Source organism: Nelumbo lutea, chromosome 6 (genome assembly GCF_056320005.1).
Source record: "Nelumbo lutea isolate HS-2025 chromosome 6, American lotus-T2T, whole genome shotgun sequence".
NCBI classification, from domain to species: domain Eukaryota; kingdom Viridiplantae; phylum Streptophyta; class Magnoliopsida; order Proteales; family Nelumbonaceae; genus Nelumbo; species Nelumbo lutea.
This window is the reverse complement of record NC_142689.1, coordinates 22,808,767-22,827,096: the sequence shown is the minus strand read 5'-3', so window position 1 is coordinate 22,827,096 and position 18,330 is coordinate 22,808,767. Positions and strand designations below refer to the sequence as shown.

At 33.1% G+C, this 18,330-nt stretch overlaps 1 protein-coding gene across 1 annotated transcript in view; it reads left to right on the top strand.

The window, feature by feature from the left end:
• Positions 1–245: 245 nt before the first annotated feature.
• LOC148847916 (MADS-box protein SOC1-like) overlaps positions 246–18,330 on the top strand; it is a 29,726-nt gene continuing 11,641 nt past the window's right edge. Inside the window, exons 1-2 of the mRNA XM_088948972.1 lie at positions 246–618; positions 783–1,034. Coding sequence (XP_088805098.1) covers positions 853–1,034 — 182 coding nt within the window. The 5' untranslated portion in view covers positions 246–618; positions 783–852. The remainder of the gene's footprint in view (positions 619–782; positions 1,035–18,330) is intronic.

Below are 18,330 nucleotides of genomic sequence, written 5' to 3'. Positions count from 1 at the left end.
GTTGCTGCGCCAGTGGAGCGAGCAACATTGATCGATAGAATAAAGTAGGTTTGGACGCGACACACAAGGAGGAGACACGTGACGCGGTCCGTTCACATTTGACGAGGCGGAGAATGGCGATGAATACCGCAGACACGTGTCTAAATGTTACTAGTCACGCGAATACGTTAATGTACGAAGGATGTTGACGTGTTTCTAACATGTGTACGGACTAACTATTTTTTACTGGGGATCGACTCAGCCTTTTGGTAGAGCGAACAAAGTCTTGTTATTAGCCTTTGTTTCGTTTGGTTGTTTGGCTCTCCTCTCTCCTCTCTATTTCATTCTCTTTCTCTCTCTCTGGTTTCATGCCTGTAACTTTGTGCTGTGGAATTTACCAAAACAGGAAAAGAGGTAAGGTGAGATACTGGGCTTTTTTTTCCTCAACTTGCTCCTGTTCTTTTGTTGTTTGTCAAGAAGTAATTAAAGGAGAGAGAAGGAAATAAGGAGAAAAGGCAAGTCTGGGAGTGTTGAACACTTGTGTAAAACCTCCCTTTTTCTGGTTCTGGAAACGTTTTTGTGGGATTTCTCTATTTTTAGAGGTGGTGGAAGCTTTTTTGAGATTTTCAGCAGTCTCAGGTAAGATTTTGGTTATTATCATGTCTTCTACCTTCTTCCCTCAAAGCTAACTGCTTTGAAACTTGAAAACTTGACTTGAAACTTCTCCTGGATTCGGCTGATCTGACTTAAAATTTCGTTCTTGTCTTTTGCTTCCTCCGCTGAATCTGCAAATATACGATCAGTCTTTTGATCATCTTCGTTCATCCTCCTCCTATTTCGCTGTTCACTGCGCGCATTTCTCAAGGAGTGAAGATGGTGAGGGGGAAGACGCAGATGAAGCGGATAGAGAACGCCACCAGCAGGCAGGTAACCTTCTCAAAGCGTCGGAATGGTCTGCTTAAGAAGGCGTTCGAGCTTTCGGTTCTCTGCGATGCTGAAGTTGCGCTCATCGTCTTCTCTCCCAGAGGGAAGCTCTATGAGTTCTCCAGCTCCAGGTACACCTTAGTTATTTTAGTTACCTTCTTCCATGAAATTCTTCACGAAATTCATCTTTTCTTTCTTTTTTAATTCTCCACTACTCCGCGGCTGAATTGTTTGAGCGTTTTACCTCTAATTTTTATTGTGTATCGGACAAATTAGCAGCAGTAAATATCAGACATTAGCAACAGATGGATAGGGTACGGGTTTGCACTCGAGCGTACTATGATTCCAGGCTCTCATTTTTTATATTTCCTTTTCTATAAGGAGCAGATCTTTGAGCACAGATTTCATTTTGTACCCACAGATGATCTTAGAGATCTCTTTTGATTCTCGAGGTTGCTTTCCTTGTGACTGTCTCGATCTTCTTTCCTTTAATAGTTTATACTCGAAGAGGAATAGAGAAATAGAAAAGAAAAAGATAAGAAAGAAAACGACGACAAACCAGAAGAAGAACAAGACTATGATGAAGTTGTCTAGTCTGATTTGAAATATCTTTACTTCATTGCTTCTCTTCGTACTGGTGCACCCGCTCAAATCTCTCTCGCTCTTTCTCTGTTGGTCGTTTTTCTTGCATATTCAAGTCCGTACATTCTCTCTTTACGGTAAAGAAATACAACTTGTCTTTCTCTCTAGCTAGAGGCTCGCTCCTTCTTTCGTTTGTATGTTTACATCTCGAGGCTGAACGTTTCTCTTTATCTAAAGAGATGCCAGCTGTCTTTATCGTTCTTCTGCTCAGCTCTTGTTCAGTTGCTAGTCTTCTGGTTTCCGACATTCAACCTGAAACTTACACCTATATGTGTAGGTTATTCAATGATTCTTTTAGTTTACAATAACAAGTTCAATGTTAATGGAGAACTTCGTTACCCAGTACTTTTTTCTTCTTTGTTTTCCAAACTTGAATCGTCTTCGTTTCACTACAATCTGAGCACTAATATTAGGGTTTAAGGCTTAGAATTTTGTTGAAAGAACTGCTGCTGACAAATTTCTCCCTTTCTTTAGGAACTTTACAGGTTTGTACTCAATAATTCGTATTTGGGTGGGTACGAGTGGGGTAAGCTGTGTAGTGCAATATCAAAGATAAAAAGAAAGATGCAGCTAACCAGGAAGATTGAAGACAAAAGTAGAAAGAAAAATGAGTACCTTCACGTCTCCTGAACTGAACTATCTCTTTACCTAGATCGATCGTTTAAAGTATGAGACATAATTTTTTACATCTTACCAAAGGAAAAATGAATAAAAATAAAAATGCAGAAGGAATATAAAGACTTGAGGTCTTGGTCAGTTCACTAGCAAAATTTTCAGAAATGAAATAGTATGTTGATCTTTTTTTTCCTGCAAAAATAGTATGTCAATCTTTGTCTGTGTACCTTTCAACAGTTTTAGGTGGTAAAACAGTTACACAAATCCCTTCTATTTTTAATTTTAATTAGTTTAAGGGGGAAAAAGCAAAACAAAAACCAATCTCGTTGCCGAATACCATAACTTCTTAGGAGCCCACCTCATGAAAGAAAAAAAAAACTTTAACGCTTTCGTACCTTAGAGCCTAAAAGTGAATGAATTCGAGTGCAACAGAAAAGGAGAAATCAAAGGGAAAGACTTCAAAACTCCATATCGATCTCGCTCCTCCTCACCGTAATACTCAGGAAAGCTAGTTATATATGTACCCAAAAAAAAAACTAGTTATATAAACCGTTTAACGAACTTTAGTTTCTGAAAACAAAAGAAAGAAAGAAAAACCTTTAAAGAGCTTTTTGGAGTTAAATGTGGTTACAATTAAAGTTGGATAAAGAGTGTAACCTTCTTCCATAGGAATCAGTGTAAGAGAGTTTCCTGAAATGAAGTTTGGTAAATTACCGGCCTTCGATATAGATGGAGAAAGCTTAACAATAATAGCTATTATCTATCCTGAAATAAACTAGAGGTCATGTTAGAGTGAAGGTACGCCTCAGCATATTTAGTTGCCTAGTTCTTCGAATTTGAAAATCCATTTGCAACAGTAGGGATGCCAAGGACAACTGTGACATCTAATAGCTGAACAGTAGTCCTTAAAAGCACACAAAGTGAACCTGCTAGCCTAAACCTTATTGTCACAGACAAATGCTTGATCATGGGCGCTGGGATTTGATTAAATACATGGTGATTTGAACTGCAAGGCATGACCATTCTAAATATTGCTTGCATTTCTACTAACTATAGATTTTATCTGGTACTAGATTTTCAATTATTTACATACTATTTTCACTTTGAACAACACTGTGTCTTATAGGTTTATGTTGATGAACACCTTTACCTTTTATATTTTCCCATATATAGCAAATGGCCTTTTATAGTATTTGTGTCTTGATTTGTAACCATTCATTTTTTATTTTTTGTAAATTCCTTTCCAATTTGAACTTGCATATTTATCTAAGTATTTTCTCAAACAGAAAAGTTTTATGCCAATATGAAAATTTCTTGTAAAATTCATGCAAAAGTTCCCATCTTCAAATACCCATGATATTTATGATCAGAATTGTAGACCTTTTTTTCTATATAGTAATTTTAAACTTTATTAGAATAAGAAGTCTAGAGAGAAGAAAGAGCTTTGAAGTTCAAGTTAACGGACATATTTTATCATATTCTCTAGTGCATTGAAATATTTTATATTGTTTTTCACAAATTCTACTTTATCATATTCTCTAGTCCATTATATCTTTCTTTTTCAAAAAAAATATTTTTCTATTTTGTCATTATAGGTGACTCTCATTTTTATTTTTCTTCGTGAAATATATTTTAGTTATATACGATTTCACAAAATTAGTGTTAAATAATATAATTGCATAAGAAGAATAATTATAATGTAAATAGTAACTTATATTAATTAAAACATGATACAATAATATCTATAATTAACTAAAATATCAATATGGGTATTGTATATAATCATTTCAGGAACATCTTTTTTTTTTATCATTTAATAATAATATATTGATCCAAAAGAGTATGCCCTTTTATAATTCAAATAGATATTAGCAAATATTCTATAATTAATATTTAAATGGTATAAAATTTTACAATAGTTATGCATGAAATTTTTACATATCTTACTTTAAGTCGTTAATATTCCCAACGAGAGTGGCATTTTAAACGCTGGAACTCGTCAGAACCTATATAAATACTCTAAACAATTTTTGACTTGGACTTTGTGGTGTGAAATCTAATCCGGTGGTAGATTTTAAATTCTTCTTCTATAAAAGGATGGGTCCTCTAGGATAATCTGCCTTCACCCACTTGGGAAGAGTTTGGCACTACTTCAATCCTTGGCATTGCTGACATGCTTGCTGAACTGTCAGGTAGTGAAAATGATGAACCTAATCCCTAAAACAAGCAGATACGGAAGAAGTCTGATCAATAGTAATTTCTCCATCTTCTATCTCAGAGAGTTGAAACAAAGAAATAAAAACAAAAAAATAGAGTAGAGAATAATTGAAGAAAGTATTCTAGGATTCAGAGAGTTTGGACTGATCCTAGTTATCTATTTATAATGATAGAAGTAGAAGTTGATTACAATTGTTAGTATACAAGATAAAGAACAAGAACCGATTAGTAGGATAAGATAGGACTCTAGATAGAGTGATTATCCTAAAAACTTATCCTGGTACGATGGGATTACATTGAGATAGAGATTACACTGAGATTATCTTTATCTTGTAAAGATGTCAGCAATCTAATCAGAGGTGGGAATGCACCGAATTGCAAGTTGCTTTCTAGTAGCTAGATTTCGTAGAAAATGATAATCGACTTCTACATGTTTGGTTCGAGCATGAAAGATTAGATTGACAGCTTAGTAAGTAGCTCCAATGTTGTCACACCAAGCAATAGGAACCGATATAGAGTATCCCAAATCAGCAAGAAGAGATCGAATCCATAAGACTTCAGTAATGGAATTAGCTTGAGCACGGAACTCAGATTCTGTGCTAGAGCGAGCAATAGTGGCTTGCTTCTTGGAACTCCATGAAATTAGATTATGTCCGAGGTAAACTGAGTAATCACTAGTAGAACGCTGATCATCAGGATAGCTTGCCCAATCGACATCAGAATAGCTAGTGGAACAATATTAGGTGATGCCTAAAACTGGATACTATATTCAATAGTACGTTTTAGATACTGTAGTATCCGTTTCATTGCACTCTAGCATTCATCAGATGGGCAATGTAAAAATTGGTACAATTTATTTACAACAAAGGAGATGTCTGGTCTTGTCAATGTAACATATTGCAGAGTGCCAACAATGCTACGATATTCTGTAGGATCTGATAGAGGTGCTCTAGAAATCTTAGACAACTTCACTGAAGTGGCTATAGGAGTGGAGACAAATTTAATGCCATCTAGATGAGTGCAATGAAGTAATTCAACAATGTACTTCTGTTGAGATTAATGCAATCCGGAAGAGTTGAACTGAGCTTCAATGCAAAGAAAATAATGCAAGGTACCCAAACCTTTCAATGGAAAATGTTAGAGAGAGAGCGTAAGAAATGATCAGTTGTAGTGGAGAAGTTCCCAGTAAGAATAATATCATCAACATAAATGGGAATAAACAATTTAGTTCCACCACGATCAAAAATAAATAGAGAGGGATCAATAGTGGAGTTTCGAAAACCCGTATGGAAAAGAGTGTTACTGAGTCAAGAATACCTTGCTCTCAGGGCCTGCTTGAGACCATACAAGGACTTTCGAAGTTTGCAGACATGATTTGCATAAGAAGGATCTTCAAACTCTTTGGGTTGGTGAACATTGATGTCCTCATTTAGAAGACCTTGTAAAAAGGCATTATTAACATTCAGTAGACGTACCGGCCAATTGTGAGAAATAACAAGGGCTAGTATTGTGCAAATAGTCATAAGTTTAATAACTGGACTAAATGTGTCAAAATAATCAAGACCCAAAATCTGATTAAATCCTTGTGCTACAAGATGAGCTTTGTAGTAGTAGTTCAGAATACCATATGAATTTTGCTTTGTTTTAAACACCCACTTAATGCCTATAACATTCATATATGAAGTGTACGGAACAAGTTACCATGTCCCATTACGAATTAAGGCATTGTACTCTATTTGCATAGCATTCCGCCAATGAGAGTATCTCATGTTTTCAATGTGAGATCAAGGTTCTGCCTCTCGTGAGGTGAGAAAAGAAATAATGGAGTTGGGGAGAGGTTATCGCGATACCTGATTAGAACGCATAGGTAATGTGCCATCCATGGGTCGTGTGATCATAAAGTGTGTACAAGCTGGATATTGCGATATTGGACTGGAGGAGAGGCAGAGATTGAAGATTGCTGAACTGTAGGAGAATTAGAAGAGGTAGCATGTTCAAGACTTGGCAGGTCGGCAATTGCAGATGGAGAAGAGACATGTGTAGAAGGAGAGGTCCATGGTGGTGCTGAAATAAAAATCCAGTGGAGGAAACCTCCAGAGCTGATGATGATGATGAGAAACCCAGAAAAAAAGACTCATAAAAAACAACATGCCTTAAACTAAATAACTTGCGAAAAGTTGGATGAAAACGTTGATACCCTTTATGAGTATGACTGTCCCCAAGAAAGATGCACTAAAGTGATCAAAACATGAACTTGTGATTGTTATATGGCCAGAGAAGAGGATAACAAGCACATATGAAACATCTAAGCATAGAATAATCCGGTGGTCGTTGAAAGAGTACCACATAAGGAGATCCACCATGAAGAGATATAGTAGGAATCTTGTTAATCAAATAAATTGTAGTTTCGGCTACATCAGAAGGAGAACGGGAGCTTCGAGGAGGCCAATAAAGAGAGGGTCGATTCAATGATGTGCTGGTGCTTCTATTCAACTGTTCCATTCTGGTCATGAGTGTGAGGACAGGTGAGACGATGGGTGATACCCTACGAGTCCAAGTATTTAGACAATTTGCATTATTTTCCTCCCCAGTCGGATTGAAAGGCTTGGAGCTTGGCATTAAATAGTACTTCCACATGTTGCTTAAATTTTAGAAAAATATCAAATGCTTCTGGCTTTCGACTAATGGGATAAATCTAAGAAAATTTTGAGAAATCATAAAAAAATAAAACATAATAGCAATGTCCATTATTTGACTTAACTAGGGATGGTCCCCATATATTTGAAAAAATTAACTCTAAAGGACTTCTAGACTAAAAAAGAAGAAGGCTTTAATGACAACCTATGATTTTCACCCATTTGACATGACTCACACACTGAACTAAGCGACTTATTCAAACTGTAAGGAAGGCCAAACTAAGAAATAACATGCCATACAATCAGAAGAGTTGCATGTCCTAATCACAAGTGCCATCTTTGAACTGAGGTTCAGTTTCCAATTAAAGCTAGCGAAGATGATATGGAAGTGCTAGCAGATGACGAAGTGGTAGTAGTCAACGGAAAGCAGTATAAACCATCTCTATTGACCCCTCATAGAAGAACTGTCCTTGTATAATCCTTCAAAAAATAACAATCACGATGGAATTCAAAATACATATCATTATATCTGGTGAAACTACTGATGGATAACAGATTTTTGCAGATAGCAGGAACATGACAAATATCTTTTAAACTAATAGCAAATTGATTGAATTGAAGATATGAATTGCTAGAGTGAAGAATTCGCAAACCTTTCCCATTACCAACTTTAGCTGGACCAAAACCCATGTATTCTGATCAGTTATATAAATTGTCAATTTTTGGAGTCATATGATGAGTAGCACCCAAATCTGGATACCAAGTTGGGTCAAACATTGAATTCCCATTGTGGTGACTGAATTGATACTGAGGAGTCAACAACCCTCCATAAAACACTGAAGGATCATTAGCTGAATTATCATTCTACAAACCAAAAGCATACATGGCTTTATGGTATTGTAGTGTGCCATGACCAATTTTGTTGTAGATTTGACACACAATACTGCAATTTTTATTGCCACAACCTCCACCAGAAAATTGAGTTAGAAACTGCTATTGTTGATTATTTTGATAAAACTGTTGATGATTGGATAGGAAGGGTCCTCGACCCCTACCCCTACCGCAGCTACTATTAGAATTAGAGAAGTGCTGAAATTGTTGATTGGGTTTTCCTTGTTGTGAAGAATTCTTATTTTTTGTACCAACAAAATTAGCATTAACATATCCATCATTTAGAGAGCGAGATAGTTGCTCAAACTAATTTTCATGGTTGAGTAATTTGTAAGAGTAGTAACAGTTGATTCATATTCACTACCAAGACCAACAAGAATATAAAGAACTAGATCATATTTGGTTACCGGTTCAGAGACGGTGGAGAGACTATCTGCAATTGATTTCCCCCGTTGAAGGTAGGCGGAAATAGATAGGGATCCCTTTTTTAAACTCTGAAGTTGTCTTCTTAACTGTAGAATCTTTGACCTATAATAGGTCGAATAGCTCTTCACAAGTGTACCCCAAACTTCTGCTGAAGTGGAGAGGCCGACTACTTGCTTCATGATGCCTTCAGTAAGAGATGAAACCAACCAGCTCAGCATGAGTTGATCTAGATCACACCATCGTTTGAATTCTAGATGTGGGATGGTTCTAGTTCCATTTGGATTTTCAATCTCTAGGGGGGGGGGAGGTTTCTTAATACCTTCTACCATCTCCATTAGATGGTGATGTCTGAGAATGGGAGGGAACTATGCTCACTAGAGAAGATAGTGAACACTCCCTAACTTGATTGGGAGATAATGCAGAGCATTCTGAATTGAGGAGCTTCCATTCGGTGTGACCCCACTGCTACTCATATTGGAGGCAGCGTTTCTTGCTTGTGGGTCGGTGGCCATTGGCTTTGATACCAAGTTGGAATAAAGAAACAAAAACAAATAAATAAAACAAAGAATAATTGAAGAAAGTATTCTAGGATTCAGTTAGTTTAGAAGTAGAAGTTGATTACAACTGTGTGTATAAGATAAAGAAGAAGAACCAATTAGTAGGATAAGATAGGACTATGGATAGAGTGATTATCCTAAAAACTTATCCTGATATAATGGGATTACATTGAAGTTATCTTTATCCTGATGTACTACTGTTAACACAGAGCTATAGCTAAATCATGGAGATAATATATACTAGCAATAGAATAGTTTTCTGACTAAGTGGGTCAACGATACATCAAGACGAACGAAATTACCCACTCAAGCAATTGCTGGGAGATTTCTTGTAATTCATGGAAAATGTAAGAGATATCTATCTATCGATTAAAAAGCAATGCACAGATAAAACATAATCAATATGCATGGTAAAAAGTCGAATCTTGATGATATTCCAGTTGGATGTATAGGTTATTCAAATTAGGTGATCAAGTGATTGAAAGCACATGGAATCGGGTTATCATTTGCGTGATTGAGATTGATAAAGTTGCACATCCAGATTGATAAAGGGTGCGATGGCCAACCTAGTTTCTTTCTTAACGTTAAGGACATCCTGAGCTTAAAAATAGATTAGTAGGTACCTAATCCTATCGCTAGTTTTAACATTTATTTTTATTATTTTTTTAATTTTTAATTTAATTTTTTATTTTCCGTAATTTATGTTGTAGATCAGTTGTTACTTATAAAGTTGGTCTTGGAGAAGGAAACTAAACTTCTGTCGTATGGATGTTCAGAACAAAGTTTGCTATTTATGAGTGAACAAAGTTGTCAAAGATGCCATATATATATTTGAAAACTTAAACAAACATAAAATAGTCAAATTATTAATTCATGGTTCAGTATTTTGGTTATCCAGTTTGAAATTGTACATAAAAAAATAAAATATGAAAATGTATAAGAAAGAAACTACAACATTAAATAGAGGAATTTGAAAGCTTGCTGCTGTCTTTTGGTCCATACGGAAAGAAATAAATGCCAAAAGTATCCTCCAATAAGGAGAAAGAATTAATAATGTTGACAAGTCTCATCACTACTAGGGTTGTCCATTGGATCCATACTGTAAAAATTTAGTTACATAGTGTTGATGATGTGGAAGGAAGAGGACTGCTACATCAACTTAAAGATTAATTATTCACTGTTAGTCTCCCTCTTCACCTGGGATATTCAAGGATATAATATAGAAGAATGTGGTTTAAATTCTTAGGTTATCCTGCTATTCACTAGGTAAAAAATTAATATTCTTGTTAACCTAACCAGGAGAAATTAGTATGGTTGAGTAGTCGAAAAATATTTTAAGAAAAAAATCTCCCTAAAATGAGGTTATTGGCTTATTGCACCATATTTTAGCAAAAATGAGGTTATTCTTACTATCAATATGCCTATTTTCTAACCTAGTTCTTTCTAGGTATCTTTTGATTTCAAGAATCATGCACTTTCTAGTTTGTCCTAGTATAGCTGTTTATAGTTTACAACAATTGGGTGCCTAGTGAACCATTGGTTGGTACAACGACTTTGTGATGCTCTAGTGAGTGAGCCTAATATCCTTTGGCAAATATTTATACCATTATTAAAAGTGTGAATGTTAGTGTGGAACTTTTGTTTGACTAAAAATACCCCAATTTATGAATTTGGCCATCTCTAATTTTAAGGATAAAAATGTAATTTAAATAAGCATTTTTCTCCTCACTCAAGTCCTTCTCATTAAGTCTTATATTTAAGGTATGAATTCTCATTAACATTCATTGAAATATATCCCTATTTTTCAATTTGGTCACTCTTCAATTGTGTGGGCACCAAATGTAATTTGAACTAGTACATTTCTCCTTATTCAATTCCCTCTCATTAGGTCTTATATCTAGGATATTAACTTTCATTCTTTCATTGAATTCTATATTAATTAATTATATTAAAGAAAAATAAGTATGATAAAGAATAATTTTATTTTTATTGATAATAGAAATAAAATATAAATTTAAAACCAACCCAAATTTGTGTTTTCTTTTTTGTTCGTTGGGAAGTCAACAAGTCAACCTTTTGGGTCAAATGTAACAACCCTACATGTTATAATTAAATAATAATAAAAATTAAAATGATAAAATTAGAAAGAAAAATTGTAGAAAACATTTGCCCATGTCTCTAATATCATATATTTAGCATATTTAATAAAAATAAGTGTGACAAATAAAAATAATTTTTATAGATACGGAAATATAAAAAAGTGTAGAACATGCCCTTTTTGAAGTGGTTTGTACTTATGATTTGGGGAGTAAGAAGTAAAAGACAATAAGGTTCAATTAACCACCAAAAGTTTATTCTAAATAGAGAGCCCCTATTTGCTTTTGGTTTGTAGGGCTTCTATCTCAGACCAGGTCTTCTCTTGATGTGAATTGTCTTGAGCTTGGAACTGGGGTTTGAGCTCCTTAAAGAGAGGAGAAAAGAGGAAATGAGCTTTTATCTTCTTTTTTTTTCTTGATTTGCTGCTTTTTTTATTCTTTGCTTCATTTGCAACCCCAACACTTTAATCCATGCTTCTCTCATTCTTTTTGCATTTGGGATCCTCAAAATTCTAGCTATAGAGGTCTTTTAGATTGCAATATAATTGAGCTTGAGAAAACTTGAATGTTTTTGAATATATATTGGTACTTGGATTAGAATCCTTTCATTTTTAGCATTATTTTAGATCTTTTAAAACCTTTCATCTTGTGTTAGATTAGTCTTTATTGGGTGCAGCTTTCAGTCTTCTATTGACAAGACCATCATTGTGTACTTCCTATGAGAACTAAGAAGTATTCAATGCATACACCTTGGACAGATTTCACTTCATGCCTTAAGTAGCTAGCATGCATGGTTTACAATGTCGGCGATATTAGCAAAATATACCCATTTTGCTGAGTGGCAATACGAAATTTACTGGGAATCTTTTTTCAAAACATATCCGATATTTTTCCAATATGTTGACAATAATTCAGATTTTATTGATAGACTATATATTGAAGGTTCAAAATTTTAGAATATTATTAAAAATTTTCAATATTTCATTAAAATGATTATAATTTTTTAAAACTACTTTTCTAGTAGAGCTATGGGGAATTGATGATATTTCAGAATTTATTGATGGATTATCATGGTGTTTGGAAGTGTGTGCGCTTTTTGGGACCGATTTTCAAGAAAAAATGCTCATACTTTTAAGACCAGTTTTTCACACACACACAAAAAAAAAAAAAAAAAAAAAGAAAAACGCTTCTGCCACATAGGCAGTGAGCAACACTATGCTGTTTGGTAAGGTGATTTTCATCACCGTTTTTTATGTATGTACTGACAGATAAGCACCACATTGGATACCCATCAGTCAACCATTGGGGGAAACGGTTCATCATGCATCGGTGAGGTCCCGATTTTTGAGGCATGTCCGATTTTTTAATAATTGGTTGAACCAAACAATGAGATACATGGGCATTTGTTGAAACACCTTTGTAGAACCGACATGGCACCGTTTTTTTGAAAAATGGCCATGATTCCAAACATCCCCTATATTTAGAAGGCTAAAGATTATAGAATATTATAAAACGATTTTGAACATTTCATTAAATAATTTTAATAAGTTTTAAAAATTCCTAAAAAGAACCTTGGGGAACTGGTGATTAGATAATTGGCTTAGTATTTTGATATTATCCGCTTACTAAGTCACAATAATTTAAATGAAAGATGTAAAATGCATTTAAGTGTGAATGATTCTCAAATGAATTAAAACATCTAGTATGAAAAAAGAAAAAAGTCAAAACGGCAAGTAATTGACATATTTAATGAAGAGAAAATGGTGAAAAGACTAATAGGGAAACAAAGAGAAAGATAACTATTATTTATTAATGGCTCTCAATTTTGTCCTATTTGATTTATACAGTTCTTTGCTATGGTTTTTTGATTCTTAACTGTGCAATTGTATTTATTTTAACGATTCGTTGAAATATCTATAACAATTAATTTTATCTTTGTAGAAATCTTCCTAATTTTTTAGATTTTCTATATATATTAGCAAAATTAGTGAAATATCTATAAAATTTCTCCATCTCTGTACTTGGTGAAATGTCCATCGATGTTGAATTGTGAGCCACGGTTGCATGGACATGACATATAGGAGTAGGAATTAGGGGTGATCATGAGCCGAGCCTGGGTCAGGCTTTGGGCGTAAATAGGGATATAATCAGATCAGATTTGGATTGGATTCAAAAAAAATTTGTATCCAATGCAATTATTAAATACTTACACCTGAGTCTGATTTAAAATTCAATCAGATTTGAAGACGTTATATTCGAATTTGAACCCAAGTAGACTCGGATTGGATTCAATTTTTTTTTGTATTTTAATTTTTTTAAATACAAAAAAAATTAAAAAGTTAATTACTTTTCAATTTTTATATATGATAAATTAATATAAATATAACATACTGAACTTATTATATATAAATTCATATATAACATAGTATATAAGATATATATATATATATATATATATATATATATTTATAGTTTAAATGCCATTTTATAAAATTTATATGAAATATCAGTAAATATTATAGTATAATTGGATTTTCATTTTAATCAGATCGGATGGAGTCAAATCCAAACCTGATCCGATTACATAAATACATCATCCGAGTTCAAGATAATTGGATCAGATGTCGAATCGGGCCTTAGATTATTGGGTATTATATATAATTATATAATATTTTATCTTAGATAAGATATGATATATTATAAAATATATGATATAATTTTATAATACAAAATATTATATTTAATATATTATGTGCGTCATTTTATAATGTTTATATACATAATATGATATAAAACATGTGTGTAAGTATATGTTTAATATATAAATCACACTTTCTAGTCTGGAATGGGCTTTGAACACCAAAACCTAGGCCCAAGCCTTGATGGTTTCGGTCTGTGCTGGAAATTATCACCACTAGTTGGAATCCATCATGTCTCCAATAGTCTGACTGGGCAAGATGAAAAAACATGGGCTTGTAAACATATTGATGGAAAAGTATGTACTATATTTAAAACAATTCGTTCTTTTGAATTCAAAGGTTAATATATACTTGCAAAAAAAAAGTTGTTTTCTTGCAAAAAAAATCATTTTGTACATCAATTGTTCATCTATGCCAAAATAATGTAGTAATAGAAATGAAATTTTGCATTAAAATGTTCTCGAGGGACCATATTGTTGGACTCCGACATATATATCCTACTCAATAAATTAAGTTTGCTATTGGATTGTAGGAAAATTTATTTCTAAGATATATTAGAGCTTTTGGCAATGAATGTCAACCAACAGAGCTGAAATTCATTTAGATAAATTTTCTTCAAGAAAATAACATCTTGTCTTGATAGAAACAATTCAAGAAAGAAGTTTTTGGTGTGTAAAATTATTTTTACTTACACCAATTTATAGATACTAGGGAGTCACTTCTAAGAGGTTCCCATATTATAATTATGGATCTAAGTTAAATAATTTTTCATGGTCTAACTATTTTAATAGATGGTGATGTTAAGAAATTTGAATAATAGCTGTTCATTGCACCCGATTAACTCTTGAATGTTTGGTTTTAAATGGTGAAAAATATATTCTTATAGCCCAAGTCAGGCTGTGTTTGGATAGACTTTAGCGATGTGAAAGCTTTGAGAGAGCTGAAAGATAGTATTCTAGAGAACTTAGAGAGCTTAGTTATGTGTACCTTGTGAGGATGGAGGTAAGGCCTTTATGTAGGTGAGATGCCATGAGCCTCACTATGCGTTTTGAGATTCAGTTCTGTTCGGTTTGGGCAAGGGGAAAATAACTCCATCAATGTGGTGTCATAATCCCGAGGAAATTAGAGACAGGTGGCTAGCTTCTAAATGGAAGTTACATGGCACCTCAGCAGATCGGTGCCCGCAGTTAGGCTGTTTGAGCCTCGATCCAGCTGGGCTACCTGAGGTGCACGAGGTGACTGGGATTGCCAAGGTTGCCAAGGCCGCTGAGGTGTCCTCACATCATTTCATTGCTCCACGTGCCGTCACATTATTTGATGGGCCAAATTGTCCCTCATCAAAACTATATCAATCTTTCTACTTTGATGTGGTACACGAGTGATATGATGATGAGGACAAAGTAACAAATTGTCACATGTGTCCTTAATAGAACAAAGTAACAAATACAAGTAATCAAAGCTTGGTGTATTAGTGGGTTTGTTGCCTTTCAACTTAAATTCCCATCTTAAAATCTTCCTATTTGTAGTTTATATTGATGGTTTCAGCTACAACTCGACCGGTTAGTGGGATTGATTTACTGTCCACAAACCAACTTTTGAGTTTGTTTCAACCCAAATAACTTTGTTGCTTAAAGAACCCATTGACTTGGTTAACAACAAGATGACTTGATTGGTGGAACTATAGACATGTTTGACACCTAGTTAATAGACCATGGGTGAGATATTAACTCTCTTTTTCTATTTGTTGTACTTTTAGGCCTTTCCAAGTCTTTCTGCTTGCCCACAAAAATGCTATTGGTCTGGTTAGCAATGTGTAACCTGACTAGTGTTTTTTTGTTTGTTTTGTTGCTTGTTACATGTTAGAATTTATGTAGTTGATTATTAATTTGTATTCCACTTCCATCATTGTGAAAACAAATTCTTACTTGTCACACTAATTTTTGTTTAATATGATAAATATATAATATTAGGGATTCATCCAAAACATTTTTATGAATGTTTTATTTTTCTACTAGTGTAAGAGCAAGTGCTATATACACATTAAAGTTAAGTATTAACCATATATTATATATGATATTTGTATTTAACTTTCATGAGCTGTAATGAAACCAAGACAAGTATTCGCTTTATGTAGTATAGAAAACTTTTTTATTTTATCTACTTTAACTTCTTTAACTATGAAAGCATGAGCTTATCCATTTTACTAGACAATTAAGCTATAAATCCACCACTTGGGTCAAGTAGTTTTATTTTTGTGCCAATTTTAAAATTTGTACTATATGTTCAGCATTAATAAAGTAATTATTTTTGTCACTTTTTTGTTTAATATGATAAGTATGTAGTATTAGAGATGTTTCCAACATTTTTTTACAAAATTTCAGTATTTTTCAAATTTTGTGTTCTTATCTTCTTTTTTTTTTTTATCTTTTTTATTCAATTATGACATCATGAGATGGACCTTTGACTCAAAATGTTGAACCATTGTCCTACAACATGGACAAGAAAACAATTTTGCTTTTGGGTTGGTGTTAAGATCTGTACTTCATTTCTATCACTAACAAAATAATTCTTGTTATTTTAAAAGGCTTAAGCTTTGACGTGAGGCACATAGATTTTGCCTCAAGGCTTAAACATCACAACTTTGATGTGGGGCTTTAAGCCTTGGTCAGAATGAAGCATAAACCTCAAGCCTCAAGGCTCAAGGTGTGAAGTGTAGCTTGAGGCATAAAAAGGTGCAGACCTCAAGTATCAATTATTATTTAGTGACTTAATTCAAAAAAGATATATTTTGTGCATTTTTATAATTCACAATATATGGAAGAAGCACTTAAATAATTATGACCCAAATAAATAAAAAGAGTAAAAATGAAAAACCAATAGGAAAAACAAATTCTATTAGTTTCTCTTAGTGTCATTGGGAGATTTGAATGCAAAAGAAGGCCAATCAAGTTGTAGTTTCTCTTGAATATATGTGAGATTTTTTCCTTATTATTCTAACTCTAACATCGCAAGTTTGTTATTTTTCTCATTTCTTTTCCTAATGGATTATTTCCTTTTTATCAATTTTTTTTTGCATTAATCAACTTAATGAAATTGTTTTCTTTCTTCTAAACTATTGAATGACCATAAATCTAATATCCAATTATATGGATGATTCTTCATATATTTCCTTTTGGTCATTTGAATAATTTGATAACTTTGTATTTTAAAAGCTGAAGTGTAGAATGCTTGTGATTATTATGATTATTTATTATTTTATTTAGTACTTAAATGCTGAAACTTATTGCTTATAAACTTTTATTTTATGGATATTTATGCCTTTTATCATTTTAATTTGTTATATTCTATGTTATTTTTATCAATTTATAAACTTTAATTAATTTTATTCTTAAGTTTTGAGGCTTACACCTCACTGCTTTGGGCCATTATACATCAACTATGACTATACCCTTTTAAAATTTTGTTTATAATATTTATTTTAGAGATGTGCCAAGTTTTGTATATATATTTTTATTTTTTAAAATTTTGTGTATTTTTATTTTTAAAAATCTTGTTGTCTAACAATGACATAACTGGTTTGGCCCATTTAAGTTGAGAGGTTGAACCACTAATTTTCCACTAACTGAATAGGAAAATGGTTTTATACTTTAATTTGGGTTAGTTTTAAATTTTGTATTTCATTTCCATTACCAATGAAAGTACTTATTTTTCATACTTAATTTTGTTTAATATAATGAATATGTAATAGATGTGCCGAATTTTTGTTAGGTGTAGTGGAGCTTTTAGTTTTTGTTATAAGGGAAGGTTTTTGTCCGGAATCTGTTGGGATTTTTAGTTTTTGTTGCCCCTTTGATGGCCTATTTTTGATGGGCTGAGTTGGCTAGCCTTGTCCTGCTTGGCTGGTTTCTCTCTCTCTCTCTCTCTCTCTCTCTCTCTCTCTCTCTTTCTCTTATTTTAATAATTTTTTTTACCTTAAAAATTGTTTTGTTTTTGGAGTTGTTGGCTTGGCTTTCTCTTTTGCCTACTACACAAATATTACCAAAATAAAGTTGTAATTAAAACGAAAACTAACACAGTGCGGAGATTATACTAATTGAGTTAATAATTGTTTAAGACAAGTTGATATACATTTGCTTTTTTTATACTAAATCTTTAAAATGAAATGGTCCCAAGCACATCCTGTATAGTGTTTTTTTCTTTCCTAGAACTTACTAATATATAACAATGGCCACGATGACTGAAAAGTGACACTAAAATTATATTTTTGGGTAAATTTCTGAAACCTCTCCTGAAGTTTAGTAATTGCAATCATCTCCCATGAACTTTTTAATACAGTTGCAAGTAGACACTTTTTGGTAGAATCTTCAAAAAAGGGCATGAAAATGTCCAAAATACCCATGCAGTTACTCTTGAGGCTGGTTTCTATGGGAAAAAACAGTACAAACTTTATGAACAACAAAAACCAAGAGAATTTAAAGTTGTAACTTTACCTTTGAGTGATTGATATGAAAGGCAAGTTCAAAAAATGAATCAATTCCAAAAAAGAGATTGGAAGGGTTTGGGATAATGATTCATATGAAGAGAAAATTTGGAAAATAAACATTTTCGTTAAAAGTAATTACATGGGTATTTTAGACATTTTAATGCC